At 39.1% G+C, this 18,739-nt stretch overlaps 1 protein-coding gene and 1 pseudogene across 2 annotated transcripts; one reads left to right on the plus strand and one right to left on the minus strand.

Annotated features, from left to right (window-relative positions):
* Window positions 1-645: 645 nt before the first annotated feature.
* LOC117943601 lies at window positions 646-2,681 on the plus strand (annotated as a pseudogene).
* A 3,370-nt stretch (window positions 2,682-6,051) lies between these two features.
* Window positions 6,052-18,284, minus strand: crbn (cereblon). Of its 2 annotated transcripts, none has more exons than XM_034870125.1 (11): window positions 18,096-18,284; window positions 17,699-17,808; window positions 17,314-17,516; window positions 16,583-16,735; window positions 14,925-15,087; window positions 14,253-14,315; window positions 14,059-14,143; window positions 13,813-13,928; window positions 12,636-12,700; window positions 9,652-9,783; window positions 6,052-7,630 (listed from the first exon to the last, which is right to left on the minus strand). In XM_034870125.1, the coding sequence occupies exons 1-11, from the start codon at window positions 18,166-18,168 to the stop codon at window positions 7,447-7,449; spliced, it is 1,347 nt and encodes a 448-aa protein (XP_034726016.1). In that variant the 5' UTR covers window positions 18,169-18,284; the 3' UTR covers window positions 6,052-7,446. The 2 variants fall into 2 exon arrangements, with proteins under 2 accessions (XP_034726016.1, XP_034726017.1); XM_034870126.1 differs by lacking the exon at window positions 6,052-7,630 and adding an exon at window positions 8,289-8,775.
* Window positions 18,285-18,739: the final 455 nt, after the last annotated feature.

Genomic DNA, 18,739 nt, shown 5'->3' on the forward strand with positions numbered 1-18,739 from the left:
GTTTCGTGCCTTTAGACTTTTAAAAAATAAAACAATTACCCAGTGTGTTGCAAACTAAGCGAAGCAAGAAAAGTAATTACAATCTTGAAATTAATATACAATCAAATAAATGTACTGTCAAGTAAGGCTATAATTTTAAAGTAGTTGTACTTTATGTGAGCGTTTCCGTGTTATGCTACTTAATAGGCCATGGGCTACTGTGCTTTTAATTCACTAGGTTTACAACTCTGCATGCGAAGATTGTACAGTACACAAAAAAACATATGCTCGAGAATATGTAGAATACATATAGAATAAGATAAAATGTTAAGATAAATATTCCCAGCAGTAAAGTGGTCAAAATTATCTCCATCTATGTACACGTTTAATCAGTAATATTAAACCAATATCTAATAAAATGTGTGAAAATACAATATACTTTTGAATATTCTGCTGATAACCCCTCTGTATTTGTTTTCAACAATGTTAATCAACATATTAAATGCAATATTAAACACAACATATTCTTATTATATCCTATATTTGTAATAATAAGCAACCTTGAATTATGATTAAGGGTATGATAAAAGTCTTACCAAACCTGACAAAACTACAGATGAACAGTCATCTCAACGTTTATTAATTAGCTGTTCTCAAGCTTATATCACCTGTATAATAATTCCATTATGTGCAAAAACTCAATAATGAGCACATACAGGCTTCATTTTTTAGTAAAGAATAACAAGACTCGGGTTTGGCTACTTAATGAATCTGAGCTCCACCCAGTTTCAACCCCACGTGAAACACAAGGCACAGCTTGAAGACCCTCCTCCCCAGGGATGATTCCCAACCTGAGCTCGACCACAAACTATCAATTCACCTCCAGCACTAATTGAAAAAAAACATATATATACAGGCTAAAGGTAGGTAGAAATACTTGTTATTAAATGCCTTGCTGAAAAGATTCAAGATGTGTATTGCCATGCTGGTTATAGAAGTGAAAACGTGTGAAATGCTTATGCTGGGATGTTGGGACGATAGGCTACTTTTTTAATTTAACTGTTTTCTTAGACTGCCCGTCCCCAGCAGCCTGTTTGTTGACCAGTTGGCAAGACGAACCAAACACAATGTGTCCTAATGACAGTAACTTTGTGGGTACGGAAGATGCGGCGAGAGATGAACGCCTGGCCACGCTGGAGATCTCGCTTCTCAGTGTCATCTTCATTAGCGCCGCCATCCTCAACACCTCCCTGCTGATCGTCCTCTGGAGAAAGCGCAAACAGATGTCCAGGATGCGCGTCTTCGTCTTCCACCTGTGCCTGGCGGATCTTGTGGTCGCTTTCTTCCAGGTGTGCCATGTGGGACATCACAGACAGGTTCGTCGGACCAGACCTGGTGTGTCGCCTGGTGAAGTACCTTCAAGTTCTCGGGATGTTTTTATCCACTTACATGATTGTGATGATGACAGTTGACAGATACCAAGCTGTCTGCAACCCGATGGTGAAGTTCCAGCGGACAAGCACACGATTTAACATCCCTGTGTGCATGGCGTGGGGAATTTCTCTGCTGGGCAGCTTGCCACAGGTTTTCATTTTCTCACAGGTCGAGGTTGCACCCGGTGTGTTTGACTGCTGGGCAAAATTCATTCAGCCGTGGGGGCTGCAGACTTACATAACCTGGACCACGCTGGTCATTTTTATTTTACCTGTTATTACAGTTGTTGTTTGCCAAGTGCGCATCTGCCGAGCCATCCAGATCAACTTGTACCAAAAGACTCAGCAGCGGGGCAACGTGGGTCTCCCTCTGCCATCCAGAGCCAGTGGTGTGGCCGGAATGTCCAAGGCAAGGGTGAAGACGCTGAAGATGACGGTGGTCATCGTGCTGGTTTATATCGTCTGCTGGGCTCCCTTCTTCACCGTCCAGCTTTGGTCCGCCTGGGATACACATGCACCGAAAGAAAGTAAGTCAGAAAAGATTCCTTGCTTGTGGTCAGTTTGATGTGTTTTTTAATTATTATTATTAATTTAATGTATAGTGTAGGTTATTTCATTTTACTTTACTTTCTTAGTACGTGCCAAGACGTGCGCATTTACGCACTGTAGCCTATCCACATTCAAAGGACACTTCTTTAAAAACACACCACGCTTTCCACTGTCCCTATCATTCCAGCTGCGACTTTCACCATCCTGATGTTGCTGGCCAGTCTGAACAGCTGCGCGAATCCCTGCATTTACCTTCTGTTTAGCAGCCAGTTTCCCAAGAGGCTGGTTGCAGTCCTGTGCCAACGGCGACACGGATGGAAGGTTTCACTCAATGAAGAGACGACGCTGGTCAGTACTTTGTACATTAGCTTAAAAAATGTTTCTGAGTCCAAATGAGGGCAACGCGTTATAATGCGTTATGGATGGAAACGGAAAAAAACTTTCGGTGCGCCTGGCGGAGCTGCCTGAGCTCTCTCTGCATTTGACCGAGGGAGATACGTATGTGGGTTTGTTTGTGGTAGGCCTATGGAAGCGCTCACCAAAAGCAAACCTGGAATGGGTGGCCATTAGTGAGAACTGCGCAGATGACAAAAACAATTGTTGTTTTGTTGGACTGAAGGGCCAGTGCCTTTTGGGGAAAACAAATAATCAGCGTGGACTGTAAAAAACACAATTTAATCACATTGTTAAGACTGGGGCAACATTGATGACATTAAAAATTTTCATAGAAGCTGGATTTGGACTTCATCAACATTTTTGCCTTTTCATACAGATTCACTGACTGAATTTCAGGTAATGCTGTTAAGGATAAAGAAGAACGTCATAATCTTGTGTTGTTGTTTTTGGAAACACTGGTATTTGATGGAATTTTGACCAAAATGTCCGTCATTATACTACAATATCGCAATGCACCGCAGTCCTTTGAGTTAAGTTCAGATTCCTTAAGGGATCAAATATACCCTACTGTATATATAGCTTTATTTACCAAAAAGGAAACTATTACAAAGATAGAAAGCAAGAGCAACTGTTTTACATGACGTTCTATAAATGTTCTTTGTGGTGAATAACTGTTTTAAAATCACACACTGAGTGACTGTGTTTGTAAAATATTGTTCAGGCTATAACCAACAGAAAGCAAGTGTGGAAAAGTTATATTCTCCCATTTGCTTTGTCTTTTTACTTGTGTAAAAGTACATATTTTCAATCACTAATTACAAAATAATAACATAATTAAAATCATAATATTCAAAGAGTATTTAGTAAAAAGTTTGAAAAAAAAAGTTTTTCTATTTATGAAAGTATGTAATAAACAGATGTTAGTCAGGTGTATGTCAAACATGGTATGTGCATGATCTGCTGGTCAGGGACTTTCACAGTTATGGAGCAGCATTCCAAAGACTGCCACAGCCTAAAAATATTACACATGCACACATGATACACATGACGGGAACGTGATCCATCTATTTCACTAACACCCATATACTTACAAGGCCTTCATTTCATTTCAGCCATTATTTTTGGACAATTAGGAAACAAATGCTCCATCAGTAGACCGGACTGATAGAAATTCTTTAGCGTCTGTTTCCTGTGTGAAATTGGGAATGTGCAACAGTGGAAGGTTGAGGTAAACATGTTGGATGTGAACCACACAGGTGGTATGTAAATGATTGTGCAAAAAAATGTACACATGATTCAGCAATGAGGTCATAGTTAAAGGTGGTGTTGTACTAGACCTCATATAGTGTCCTTCCCATTAACATACATAAGGGGATCAGGAAATAAGGGACCCCTTTATGCAGCAGTACAACACCCTCACTCGTATAGGCATCACCAACATTATATGCGTTGTAAAAGTACATTTTATGGCTTACCAGTTGTGTTGGATTGCATTACAATGTACAAGTGTGCCTAAAAAAGTGGCACAACTGAGTGTCAGTGAGTTAGTTTCTCCCTCTAATTGACTTAAAAGTAAGAAGTAACTAAATAAAATGTTGAGTTGCTTCTAAACTTCTGATTTGACGGTCTGCGTTGTCCACTACCATCATTTACTCCTGTCTCAACCAAACAGAAAGAGAGAGAGAGGCCATAAACCCAGAAGTTGTGCTTCATTTAAACTGTTTCCTAATCAGACCCTTGAGGTCGCATCACCTCTGAATCGTTCCAGTGTTCTTTGATATGCAGATGAACATAATAATCTATAAAAACAAGCATCTTCAGTCTACCTTTATCAATTTAAATGGATTAACAGCCATTCAATTTGTACTGTTCTGTGTACTATGTCTGATAACTCCTAACGAGATGTAAAGCAGTGAGCAGACAGGTCAACTACTAATGCAAACAATTCTTTTTCGTTCATCTCACCTTGATCTGTCTCCTACGTTGATTCCAGGTGGAAAACTTAATCGAAGAGGGGCAGGATCCAAAGTGTTTCTTATTGTTTTTCAGAAGGTAAATTGTTGCATCAGTATATTAAGTTACGTTATATTTGTGCTAATGTTTTATTTCAAGGTTCCAATACCCAATACATTTAAGCATACAATCCTTTTAACTGATTAACTGTGAATGCCATTTATTGTATCAAGCAAAAGGGAGCTTCACGTGTTAAACATGGCTCCTCTCCCACTCACACTCATTACTCACTGTGCTAGCATTCAATTTAAGCTCTGTGCATGCATCTGCCTGAAAGTTTAACACACAGCAAACTCATTATATGCAGACACACAAAGCAAACAAACACAAACAAGGCACATTACCATTCGCCTGTAGATGTGAAGATTTACAAATTCTGGTGGGACATGTTTACCTGCTTGTTCAATCACATTTTCATAATTTCACAAGGTCTCTACTACTACAACACACACACACACAGTTTCTGAGACATGTAAGTTAAGAAATGGTCACAGGATAACTGCATATTTATTTTACTTTGTGGTACACTGAATATCATTGAAAAACAAGAAAACGCAGTTTTTTGGACAATACCATTAATTTTTTCAGTGAAGTATCCATTTTATTATTTGGGGTGAAAGAAAGTCTGACAGCCTGCGAACACTGAATCAGCAACATGACAGAATATAGGCTAATCACAAGAGGCGTAACACTGGATTTAAGATTTTTACCTGGCATTTTTAGGGTGAAAAACCTTCCCTTTATGAAACAAAATCATATAAGAAGTATAAGATTTAAAATGTTGGCATATTTCTGAGGAAGTTTACATTTTCTGATTCTTAAAGGGGAACTCCACCGATTTGACATAAGATTACCAAAGTCTGTCTCCAGGTCTTGGGGAATACAACTGCATGTATGAAAAAAGCCTTTTGTGGCTGCAGAGGGAGTGGAGAGAAGTCTGCTAATTTTCCTCAAGTGATAGGTTACACAACTCAGAACTGCACACCCATATGACATGGTGCTTATATATAGACCGTAAGAATAACATAATTATTTTTAAATTAAAATCCATCACCCTTTAAAAAACACTTATGACCTTATTTCTACACAGATTTGCTTTAACGCCGATGATTAAGCCCATGTGTCAAGAACGAAATACCCCTCTCATATCTGCATGGTAAATATCAAGCTAGAGTTGGCAGCTATTTAGCTTAGCTTAGCTTATCTTAGCATAATTACTGGAAACACAGGCAAGCACCTAGCCTGGCATTGTTCAAAAATGCCTCATCGGTTTAATCTAAAAGAAAAAAAACTAAGTGAAAACTAGGAACAGGAATCTCCACATCCAGGAAATAGCCTTAACCTCCGTCAAATCACAAAATATCTTTCTTACACTTTTTGTTTAATTGAAAAATTAGTGTAAACACACACAATATGTGATAAGTGAATTGTAATGGTGCTTGTAGGTAAATTGTGTTACCTTCTGACAGAGCCGGGCCAGCTGTTTATCTGTTTCCATTCAGTGTCCTATGCTAAGCTAACCAGCTGCTGGTGGTAGCAAAATATTTGTCCTACAGACATGAGAGTAGTATATATTTGCTCCTCTAAATGTCGACAAAAAAAAGCGAATAAGCATACTTTCCAAAATGTCAAACGTCCTTTAAGAAAATATCCCCAAAAATGTAATTTGAAATAAAACATCTTCACAATCTAGATGATTTCTTATTGCAATATATGATTTACTACTGACAAGATTATTTCGAAAAAATTCCCTGTGACATGAAGAGATATGCAAAATAAGAGCCAGACTTACAAACTGAACACCATTTATATTACACAAAAAATGCTATAACTGCCTCTTATTTACAGTTACATTTATACAAACAAGAGCCAGTACCTTGCAACAAAATCGCAAGAAGTAAAATCCTGAAAACTGTGAAACTACAAACCACAAAAAACATTAAAAAAAAATAAAAAATAAAATTTAATTATATAAATCTTATCTCTTCATCTCTTACAACCTTTGTATTCAGATATGTATTTCACTGATTCATCAAACTCATCAAAAGACAGTGAGCTGGGGTGTAGGCACACCATTTTAACATGCCACCCATGAACAAACTAAATGAAGACAGGTAAAAGCTCCTCTCATTCTCTATGTAAATTAGCTTGAACCTTTTTAGAAGAAAAAAAAGCAGTCCTCCATTAGACACCAGGACATCTCTAATTTCCACTAGTTTGTTTCCTGAAGCACATCATCTGACAGGACAATGAACCTTCGTTGAATAAAAAACAGAAACCAGTTATATCACGTATCAATTTACACCAGTATATTACACATTGTGGTTATTGTCACCTCAGTTTCTGTTTATTGGATCAAAAAACTGATGTGATAATAAAAAGCACACATGGATGAATATGTTCACTTACTTTCCAATCTTTTTGCATACAAAAATACATCCAATTTATTCCAAGATTGAAGATATCCCCCATAGTGCACAAGTGCCCTTTCATTCCCTCCACCTAACTTACGGCAGCTAAAATGAGAAAACATATCTGAGAAACCCACAAAGGATGTGAATGCTAAGATAATTCATATTAACTGGTTGGTTTTACAACAGATTAAAGTATGTGACCAACAATATCTCTACTTCAGCTACATGCAATGAAACTCTCCATGATACAGAGGAAAGGAGTAGAAGGGAAATTATGCATTAAGCATAGCTTTTGAGTATGTGTGTCTGCATCTACCAAGAGTGCAGATTAGCCGTGTCATGGAAACAATCTGTTCAATCTGTTATTCTCTATTTCTGCATCACTTTCTCACAATGCACTTTGTCATCTCGTTGCTGCTTTTACATCTTAAGAACCTTTAAAAAAAATCACTACCTCCATCCCGTTCTAATTAGCTCTTAGAGCGCCATTTAAAGGCCTACTGACCTTTCCACTAATATGATGGATTTACTGCAAAGGGTGACAGGCGCTGTGTGATGCATTGATTACTAGAAATAAACACAGCCAGAGAGTGCATGAAGATCCAGGCTTGGGGGGTTAGAAGTTGTTTGTTTGTTTTTTTACGATAAATGATAGTTCAACTTCACAGGCAGAAGAGGCGAGAGCCCTGTCTTCCCTCCTCCCCCTTGTCCTGGGGGATACGAGGGAGCATAGCTGAACGGGTCAGACCCCAGAAACGAGCTGGAGTCAAGTCTTTCTTGGTGGCTGTGAACTTCCAACCCATATGAGACCCGCAGGTTCGGCACTGAGCAATTGTCCAGGCGTACCTAAAGGCAAAGGAAGAGGACAACATTTTCTTGAAGATCCCCCTCTATCATGTTTTAAGATATAAAATAAATAGAATCTGCTTGGAAAAAAGATGCAGTTTTTCCACATTTAAAAGGAATATTAAAATAATTTCAACTGCTTTCATTGCAAAATCCAGAATCTATGAATATGCACATTTTAAGTTCAAAAGTAGGGTTAGGGTTAGGATTAGTACTGGACACAAAATGTATCCTACTTCCCTGAAAAGCCAATTCTTAGTGTGCTCAGGAGGTTTCAAGTTTCCTAGTCACTTGTGTAAATTGCATAATGAATTTTGACTGGCTTACAAACTAGTTGTGATGTCACATATCCAAGTCTTCCACTCAGATTTAAGGTGAGCAAATAGAAACAGATGAATGTGGAAACAGCCTTCTAGTGTTTAGCTCTGCATTACATCATCCTTTACAGTGAAGCTCATTAACATTAGAGAAACAGTGATAAAAACACATTTTTTAGCGGAGGGGGACTGAATGAACTGTTTAAGTCTTTAAATGGATAAAACACTTAGAAATCTATTGTTTGGATATCAACTACTCAAGGATCGAAATGTGGCTCTGAAAGGTTTGTGGCTCCTTCATGGACAATGGCAACTGTATATATCTTGTATTCACAGCGATTAACTCCCATGGCAAGCCTCATTCATCAAGATATTCATAGAAACTTCTCAGTGTGACATGGACATAGTGTTTGGGACATACTGAACACACAGGTCTGCAGTGGAGTAGTAGGTTATGCTGCAGGAGTGGCTTGAGAAGTTTCTACAGGATATTTGAATGCATTTGAGTTTGAGTTTTCAAACCTATAGTTCATTTGGTCTGGTTAAAGCAGTGAATGAGTTGTTCAACTTGTGGTTGTTTAACCCCAAGCCAACCAGAATTTGTGACAGGACAGAGACCAGAGAGATTTGGATCTAACGCAATCTTTGTGTGGGTAGTGTGTTTTGATGAACAGTATGTGTTTAGCTTTCCTCAGTGGAGCTCATGGTTCTTGGAGCAGCTGAGGTCATCCGGCAGATCTCTGCAGACCTCCGCTGCTCTGCTCAGCTGGGAGCTCCGGGCGCTGTGGCCACACACCGTTCATCTGCCCACACGGCCATGACACAGAGCTGGATCTCTTTAATACTCCGAACAGATTTTAAGTGGAAAATTCCTTTAAAGCAAGTATTTCAAAATGTTTTCGTTATTATTGATCAAGAACTACATTCATTATACTTGTTTACGAGATTTAGATATTATAGTGGATATCCAATTTAAAAAAAATACTTAATGGGGTATTTGTGTTATGGCACAGTGTTACGTTATGATATCAGTCTAGTGTTTTTAGAGAAATGGGCGTAGCTGATGGACATGGCCAGTACCGGCATGACACGTGTGTGATGCTGATTTAACCCAGGTCAAACAGCAAGGGAGGAGATGCATTCAGGAGGTTGATTGAGAAAGGAGCAGCACAGTAAGTCCCAAATCAGACAAAGGATCTTTAAAATATATATCCGGAGTGTAGGTCACCAAAACAAGCAGGCTCAGCTCCGGAGCGCGAATTGAAAACAGCAGCTGTGTGAGTCAGTTTAACACAGCACAATCCCTCTAATGTGGGAAAGTATAGGTTAGCCTTTAGTTTCTGTGTTCCTTTGTTATTTTATGAGCCCAGGTTAGTTTAGCCTTGTAATAGTACCAATATTTCACAACCTCTCAAAGCTCAAAACTTAAAGAACTAAAAATCTGATGCCATTCAGAAAGGCTAATGACTTCTAATTTAGAGCACTTGACAGCACAACAAGACAGCTAGAGCAAATATGGTATAAAAGCATGTTTAGGACCCCTGGTGTAATGGGTCAGAGCAGCAGTATGTCTCACATTTCTATGATAACATTTTTATTTTTATATTTATAAATGAATTTATGATGTGTGCTTTATATGTTGCATCATTTAGCAGTCAGAGGGAGGAGTACGAGCTAAATTCCATGAGTAAATAGCAAAGTTACCCTGGAAACCAGCTGTGCAAAGTGGATGGCCTGCCGACCAGGTTGAGGTTGTTTGCTTTGTAGACCGTCAGGGTTTCATGGACGTAACCGTGAGGGTTGACGTATGCAGCCATGGGGCCATACAGAGACAAGCTGCAGGAAAAAGCAGGAGGGATTTGTCATCAGTAAACAGTTCAGCGAAAAACAAAATATCAGAATGGTCCATTTTAAAGAAGGAACAAAACAGCCAGAAACTGATGAGTGATTCCATAAATGGTATAAAGGGAGCCAAAATGCCCCCCAAAATGCCTAAATTATACATTTAAATTTTGCAGCTTCTCTGAACCCAACAGTGAGTTCATTGCCACAAACTCACATCGTTCAATATCACAAGCAGGGCTTCCAAAGATACCACATCTTAGATACCACTGTGTGTCAAGGTGGATTCTGTACATAAAATGTAAACTAAGTGAAAAGTGCAATTATGGAAATACAAAACACAAACTACAAAGCTGAGACTCGAGGATGAATAATGTGATCAACTTTTGAGTAGTCAGAGGAAGTGTCTAACCTCAGAAATCCTTTTAAACTGAGATTACCTGAAGTCCTCGGATAAAACAGTTATTGTACTTTTCTCATCAACTAAATGTGAAGAAAGGGTCTGGACAGTTGCATTCTCGTTTGGGCTTCTGTGTGTGACTCTTAGATAAACACATTAATTATCTGACACCATAGACAGTCATAAATTATGTTATTACATAACAGTGTGTGAGTATGTGTGTGTGTGCATTTAAACTGTGAGTGTGCAGATGCAGTGCAGGGCCACTTACACTACCTGTCGAAAGTTTGCAGTCACTTAGAAATTTCCATTACACTCCAGTGTAGACAGAATCCCAGCTGAGAACACATGCATTGTTTTTTTTAACCAGGGCAGCAGTTTTTAGATTACATTATGTGTTTACATATTTGCAAAAGGGTTCTCCAATGTTTTCTTAGTTTTTAAAAATTATATCAGATTAGTAAACAGAATGTGCCCTTGGAACATTGGATGAATGGTTGCTGATAATGGGCTATGTAGATATCACATTAAAGATCAGTCACCCACCAAGATCAGCTGGTATTCTGTCTATAATGGAGTGGTATGGAAATTGAATAGTGACCCCAAACGCTCAGACTTTATGCAACTGTCAATTGTTAATAATCACAGTGATTATTGGAATGAAGGTAATTAAAAAAAAAAATTATATATATATATACACACACACACACACACACACACACACACACACACACACACATATATAGTATATACACACTTTTTTCAGTAATAATAACTAATAAAATACACACACACACACACATACATACATACAAACAGTTGTGTTCTATAATAATATTTGGTAGAAGTGATGTTTTGACATGGTAAATAATTTACTAGTTAGTGTTGTAGTGTCAGAAAAAAACTGTGTTGTGTTCAATTAGTTAGGTGATTGATTCAGTGAAGAATCCTGTGTCAATTATGGCTCTTATTTAAGGAAGAAGCAAATGTTGTGCATGCTGGTTACAGTACATTTCACACTGAAATAGTCTGCAAAATGGGTTGTTCCAAACATTGCTCTGAGGAACAGCGGACTTTGATTAAAAAGTTGAATGGAGAGGAGAAAACATACAAGGAAGTGCAGAAAAGTATAGGCTGCTCAACCAGAATGATTTCAAATTCCTGATTGAATGGCATCCAAAGCCTGAAATAAGTGGGGGAAAAAATGGTCAACTACCATTTTAATGGATTGAAGAACAGCCAAAATGCCCAAGGCTCAACAAATGATCAGCCCCAATAAAATCAAAGAGACGTAAAGTTACCTGTGAGTACGGTTAAGATCAGAAGAAAACAATGTGAAGCAAAGCTATCAGCTAGAAGCCCTCGCAAAGTCCCATTACTGAGGAAAAAGTCGGAAATTTGCCAAAGGACCCATTGACTGGCCAAAGGAGAAATGGTGCAACATTCTGTGGACTGATGAGAGCAAATTTGTTCTTTTTGGGTCTAGGGGCCACACACAGTTTGTCCAACAACCCCCATGCACTGAATTCAAGCCACAGTACACTGTGAAGACACTACAGCATGGTGGTCCAAATATCATATTATGGGTATGTTTCTCATTCTGTGGTGTTGGGCCTATTTCAGGGATCATGGATCAGTTTCAATACATCAAAATACTTGAAGAGGTAGTGTTGCCTTATGCTGAAGAGGAAATGCCTTTGTAATGGGTCTTTCAACAAGAGAATGACCCAAAACACACCAGTAGGTGAGCAAATCCTTGGTTCCAGATTAACAAGGTTGATGTTATGGAGTGGCCAGCCCAATCCCCGGACCTCAATCCCATAGAAAACTTGTGGGGTGACATAAAAAATGCTGTTTCTAAGGCAAACCCCAGTAATGCAGAGGAATTGTGGAATGTAGTTCAATCATCCTGGGCTGGAATATCTGTTCACAGGTGCCAGAAGTTGGTCGACTCCATGCAACACAAAGTACAGTGATTCAAAGTAAAGCAAAGACCTTTTTCTGGGTATACAGTAAATGTTGGAGTTTGTAAAAAAAAATGCAAATACTGCTAACAGCCTAATATTCCTTTTTCTTCACTTTCTGTAAAAGGTATAACACAAACTTGAATTTTGTTCATGTTTTGATTTGGAAAATCAAAACTAAGCCCAAAATGTCACATGTGATGTGCAGCTTCTTAATAGCATTAAAGATAAAAGTAGGGTTAACAAGCACTTTAAGAGTTTAAAAATGTTAAAGCTCCAGTAAATTATATTTTTTACTTCTAAATCAAATGACCTCCTCGGAGTTTGCAAGTATTGCTGATTCGACTGTATGCAGCTTTTTAGAAATGTTCAGCTCCTTTTTGGGTTAAGAAAGTAAAGAAAGTGCAACATCAGGTGCAATATTCATAGTGATGAATTATCTCTCAAACAAATGCAACATGCAAAAGTAGTGATGTTCTCACCTGAAAATCTCAATTTTTGTGGTGATTTCTGTGTCCTGGCACTGCTTACAGCACAGTGACGTGCACTGAGAAGGGGGAAACAATAAAAAGTTAAAGGGATGTATACGTCAGATGTTCTCAATGCAAAGTGTTCTTTTTGTTGAGGTGGGCACATTAAAGAAGAACTTAATGCATCCAGTGACAACTTTAAGGTTTCTAGATGCAGCAGTAACACTACAGTTTAAGAGTTTGTGTTTGTGTGTGTCTGTGTGTGTGTGTGTGTGTGTGTGTGTGTGTGTGTGTGTGTGTGTGTGTGTGTGTGTGTGTTGTTGCCGTTTTCAGCTTAATGTCTGTGATAAGGTTTAGGATGACAGAGGGCCTACCTCTCCCTGGAATATCTGTTCTGTCGCTACAACATTCAAATGTAAATGTTACTAAAGGCACATTTTACATGAGAAGTTGATTATTGAAAGCTAATGATAACTGTCAATATGTTAATTTATCATCAACAATGTGCAACCCATCTATATAAAGAGGGTGTTCACAACCCAGTGTTAGATGGTGAGTAGATGGTTGATCCATTCAGATGAAACACCTAATAACTAACATTCTTGAAGATTTTGACCTTCTAGCTGAGTAAAAGGAGCTTTTCTTGCCATTTCATTTATGTCAATATTATCTTGACAGAAAATATCTACAGAAAATTATTATTCTCCAAAATATTTCTATTTTTCAAACATTTTGACCTGAAGATCTAAGTTGGATTGTAATTATAGTTTGTAGCTTGGAGTAAGTGTGTGTCATGGACGCTGTTTTCTGACAGTCTTGCACCTATGTGATGTGCGTAAAACCATCCATACATAAACATCAGCGCGTCTTTAAGTGACAAACAGCTAATGAGTTACTACCAATACATTTAAACTACCTTTGCTTACACTAAATCATTTCTAAACAGTTTTGATTGCAAAGACCAAATTTGGACTAAAATATCGCAGCAATAACATATTTGTCAGCCCCTGAAGGCATGATGAAATATACCAAAGAACATCAGAGGAAAAAAAAGACAGCTTGTGCACAACAACACAAGTAGGAACACCAGATCTTATCACACCATGATGGAGATGATGGCTGCAGGGACAGAAGAGAAATGCAGAGATGGTTGGACAGGAATGTAGGGTTAGTGGTGGCCTTTCCTTACCCGGTCCATGATGTCCAGTTCACAGCGAAGTCTCTGGATGGCACTGCCGATCTTCAGCAGCTGGAGCCGCAGAGCGTCATCTATGGGCAGACAGGCTGCCACTCTGTAGGAAAAGTCTGACAGAAACCAATGGAAAAACAGGGATGAAAGCACAAAGAACACAAACGAAGAGACGTGCATGCGCATGTGTGTAAGCGTCTGCTATCCATCTGTAACACACTGAACAGGGGCTGAACACAGGCTGACCTACGGCGTTCGTCGGGAGAGATTCATCCTTCAGATTCTCGTCCCATTCATGGAGCTGTATCTTCACTCTGTTCATTAGTGACTCCTGTGAGGTGAGACACAGGAAGCAGAGAAAATGTGGTTTATATTCACTCCTATTTAATTTTTATCAATGGAGGAAATTCCAAATAGTGCACACGGGCGGGGGCACTCACAGAGTCGTAGAGAGCGTAGACCCAGGGAGGCCATGGCGTCAGACTGGCACAGTGAAACTTCCTCTGTTATCATCAACAGACGCACCATTAGTCTTTATACAATGATTACCAAAGTGCATAGTTTCTCTTCCCTTCCCACATTGCTATTACGGACATGCACATCATGGCCAAAAGTATGTGGACACCCAAACATACTCAGATATGACAATGACCCTGGGCACAAATTTAAATGTTGAAATCCCCATGGTGCTACAAGGTTAAAACCACAATATGGTATAAATATTATTATATGTTGTATCATTAAGAAAACAAAAACAGTGCAACAAAAGAACAAAATTACACAAATGATAGATTATCCCAGCTTTTTCTGTCCTTGTCTGGCATTATAGTAAATTTAATATCTTTGGGTTTTAGACTTAGTCTGACAAAAACAGACATTTGAATAGTCAACTTGGACATTTGTCACTATTTGCAGATGTTTTATAGACCCAACAATCAATCGATTGAGAAAATCAATAATGGAATTGATTGTTGCAGTTGCAGTTTTATTGTAAGCTATCTCAAATTTCCTTTTGATGGACAATAAAGTGATTCTGAATCATTTTTATGTAGCAGAATATGTTATTGTTTCACATGTGTATTACATGTACTGTAAGGGTATGAGTGTCTGACCTGTTGGTAGTTCTTCCACCAGCGCTGGGCCTGTTTGCAGCTCTGAGTTGGGGGTTTGGAGGAGGGGTGCATGTGGAGCCTGGAAAGGGGTGTTAGCTGCACGGCAGAGAGAGGATCTGGAAGGATTCTTTCTGGAAGGATCTGTACTTTGGCTTGTCTGATTCTGTGGAGTCAAACAAGGGGAGGCAATGACATAGGGGAAAAAAAAGACAAGCAAGAAGAGAAATGTTAGAGACAGCAGCAGAAGGAGAGTGAAGCCGAGCAGATGAATAACAGCTTAAACAAACGGTTTGCTGGCTGAAAGCTAGCAGGTGTATGACATGATGTTTGTAAATCTGAAATGATCGTAAAAAGGTGCCATCTGTAAATTTCCTCTGTCAGCAATAAGAAATAGTCCTCCAACTCTTTAGCCAAGAGATGCACTCAATGAACTCCCTGGAGCTCAGACAAACAAATATTCACTAAGCAACGCCATATGAGCAATACAAAAAAACATTAATGTAACCATGAACCAGAGCACGCACCTAAAACGGCTTTCAGTTCAATCCTGTCAAATGACAACCTGTGGTGTTTAATGTCTACATATCTATTAAAAAACTGTGAAAGGCACTTTATTGTTGGTATTGTTGGGCAAAAATTCCATATTAATCTTTCAGCATATTGTAATTCAAGTGGTCTCGGAGAAAACTAGACTGCCGCAGCTCCTCTTGGCTCTCTATTCAGGCTTTATAAAATCTAGCATGCACGGGAGACTTTGGTCAATCACAGGTTGAAAGATTCAGTCTCTTGCAGAACAAGAAAAGGGCAACACTATTATGGTAACCATTTATGTGCATTACACAACAGCAACTAAAGAAAGAGGGAAATATGTCTGAAGACCCGGTTTTATGGACAGTTAACTTCTTTGCATTTTCTTGTCACCCACTCGGTTGATTAAAACAATAATAATAATGTAGCAGAAAACTCTAACACAACCACAAAGAGCTCATATTTAAACAAATAAATATTGTGCAAAAACCCATGTGTATATTTACAGTACAAACTCCACTAATAAAAGCTGACTATGATGTTCTCAGTTTACTTAATAAAGATGACTGAATAGTTAGTCTGCCCTCTAGCTGTGAACTATAAGAGCACCACTTAAGTCATTTTAAAAAATAAAGTCTTGACCGTACCCTAACACAGGCTGCGAGATAAAAAACTGATATCTGATGTCCTCTTCTTTAAAGATCTGGCAGCAAATCAAAGAGTTACATTTTCTTGTTTATATGGGCTACGAACATCTGAGGAAATTATTTTCTATATTTATCTCAATTTTTTGTGCTTGCACTCAAAATGAATGTGAATACAAATTAACATGGACATTTAGAGCAGACACACGTGTAGATGATCCACTGATCTGCGGCCCTAGTCCAGAGTGCTGCTGGAGTTTTTAATAACAGACATACATCCAGCTTCTTGTTTGGATCGACCCCTGCATAGGTGATTTTGGTGACAACCTGCATGCAGTGCTCTGATTCCTGCAGACAACGTTGGGTTCACAGGACCACAACACAATGTTTATGTCTTTATTCATAAAGTGTAGCTCTTATTCAAATGTCCACATGCATTTAGCTCTAACCTTTGGTTTAATGGTTTATAAGGCAATTATAACTTACCCATCTGCCTGAGTTCTTATCTCATGGACCTTGAATCTCTGCCTGCCCACAGCTTTCACTTTGACAGTTTCAATGCCATATTCCTGCTCTTCTCGGTAAGCATAGATTTCCGCTGTTGTCCCAAACTCTGCATCCGGCTCACCTGTGTCATTGCTGAAACAGATTCCAGTTAAAACCAAATATATTAAACTCGTAAAATAATTCTAAAGAGTACTCAAGTGATTTAGTGTTGCACTTCTATAAGGCTGGGGGACTTACAACAGACATACTGTACAAAAACAATGGTCAAAATCGAAGCGGCAGAGACATATTCTCACTTTACTCTTTCATTTGTATCAAGCTCCAAAAACACTGGTCCTACATTTCCCATCATGCAACCTAATGAAATATGTTAATAGAACCTCCAACCAAGCCTGGTGAAGGCCCTGAACATTGCATGAACCCTGTTCCCAACACAGGCTTTCTGTTATACATTTGAAGTCTCCAAGCTCAAGGGAAGATTACCCTCATGGTCTCCTCATGATTATTTTCTCAGACTTAAAAATGCTCTTCAAATGTCATAAAATTATATATTATACAACAGTTATCCTAGTATAAATAGTATCCCCTCATGACACGATAACTTTTTAACTGATAAGCCAAACACATACTGTAAGTACTCTCCATTTATCCGATCTGTCCAGTATGTGTTGATTGCGAGTGGCTACATAGTTATTTGCATTGCTTCTTACCTGTGTGCGAGCACAGCAAAGGTGCGGTCTCTCTGGATGATGCTCCGCATCATACTGACCTCCTGCGGCCTGAAGAGCTGCAGAGGCAGTGTTTGGCCTGGCACCAGCATCACAGCTGTGTGTGGCAGCACAGGGATGGTCTGACAGCTGTCTTCATCGTGGACTGTGCGGCCGTGAAACTCCTCCATGTCTGAACCCAGGTACTGCCACCACAGGGGTCAGAGTAAACTCAACACAACCACAGCTGCTTTAGAAAACTTACCATACAGCTCTCTTACGGATTACAAAAATACAATGACACATCTAACGATATGGCAGTCAACATTACACATGGTCACATGGCAGCCATTATCTATAGAAAGAAAGCATCAGTGGCATCACTCACAGCATGTGATGTGGGGAGACTGGGGTCAAAGGTGATGATGGTGGGCTTCTCTGCTTCCTCACTGTCTCGGTCTTCAGTCTCCATGTTATCTTCCTCCTCTTCCTCGTTGTCTGCCATGGCACAGCAAGCAAAGAGGCTCACAGTGAGGCTAATTAGCTCTTTAGTGTCTCCTAACCAAACTACAGCTGCAACTTTATCACCTTAAAGAGTCAATCTGATGGAAAAATAATTACAGAAAGTGAAGTATGTTCATAAAATGTGTCAGTCTGGATGTGATGTCTGACAGTGGCCTGTAGTGAAGAAATGTTAGCTAGCTGTTAGCAGGGGGAAGGAATAATCGCACTTCTGGTGAATCACCGAGCAGACAGACCAGTCATTCTGTGAGTTTAACTGTCACCTGGTAAAAGCTGTAACTGGTTCCCCATGTTGTCGTTAATGTTGTCTTCACCTCCAACCCTCTCGTCAGCCATATCCTTGTGTTTACAATACTAACTCTTCTTCTACGCCGTCTTCAATGTGCAGCGTCAAGGCAGACCCCGAGCGCCCCCTGGTGGTGTGTCACAAGACTGGAGTCGGATTAAATTAAAATAATAAATAAGAGATTGTGTCTCTTCTCTGGTTCCCACATTTTTTCTTTTCTGTCATGCTCCACTTTGACGGCCCCAATTTCAAAATAAAGAAATTTAATGCAACTTTTGTTGCACTCCATGTATTCCCCTCCTGCAGTGACCCTTCAACCCTCCCAGTTTGGAAACCACTGGATTGTGCAAATGTTTTAATAGATGGAAAATCATCACTTTAATTTAGATGGTCTGTTATATAAAAAAAACATATTCATAATACTTGACCATTTCAATTGGCAACCAGGACTCCTTTTATGAGACAGCTGTTGGAAAGTAACTAAATTAATTTACTCCAGCACTGTGTTTTACTTCACCTGAGTATTTCCATTTATGCCACTTCTCCTACTTCACTACATTGCAGAGGCAAATATTGTACTTTCTAATAGTTTACTTCATTTATCTGACAGCTACTAGTTAC

The sequence above is a fragment of the Etheostoma cragini genome, chromosome 4 (assembly GCF_013103735.1).
Source record: "Etheostoma cragini isolate CJK2018 chromosome 4, CSU_Ecrag_1.0, whole genome shotgun sequence".
Classification (NCBI taxonomy): Eukaryota; Metazoa; Chordata; class Actinopteri; order Perciformes; family Percidae; genus Etheostoma; species Etheostoma cragini.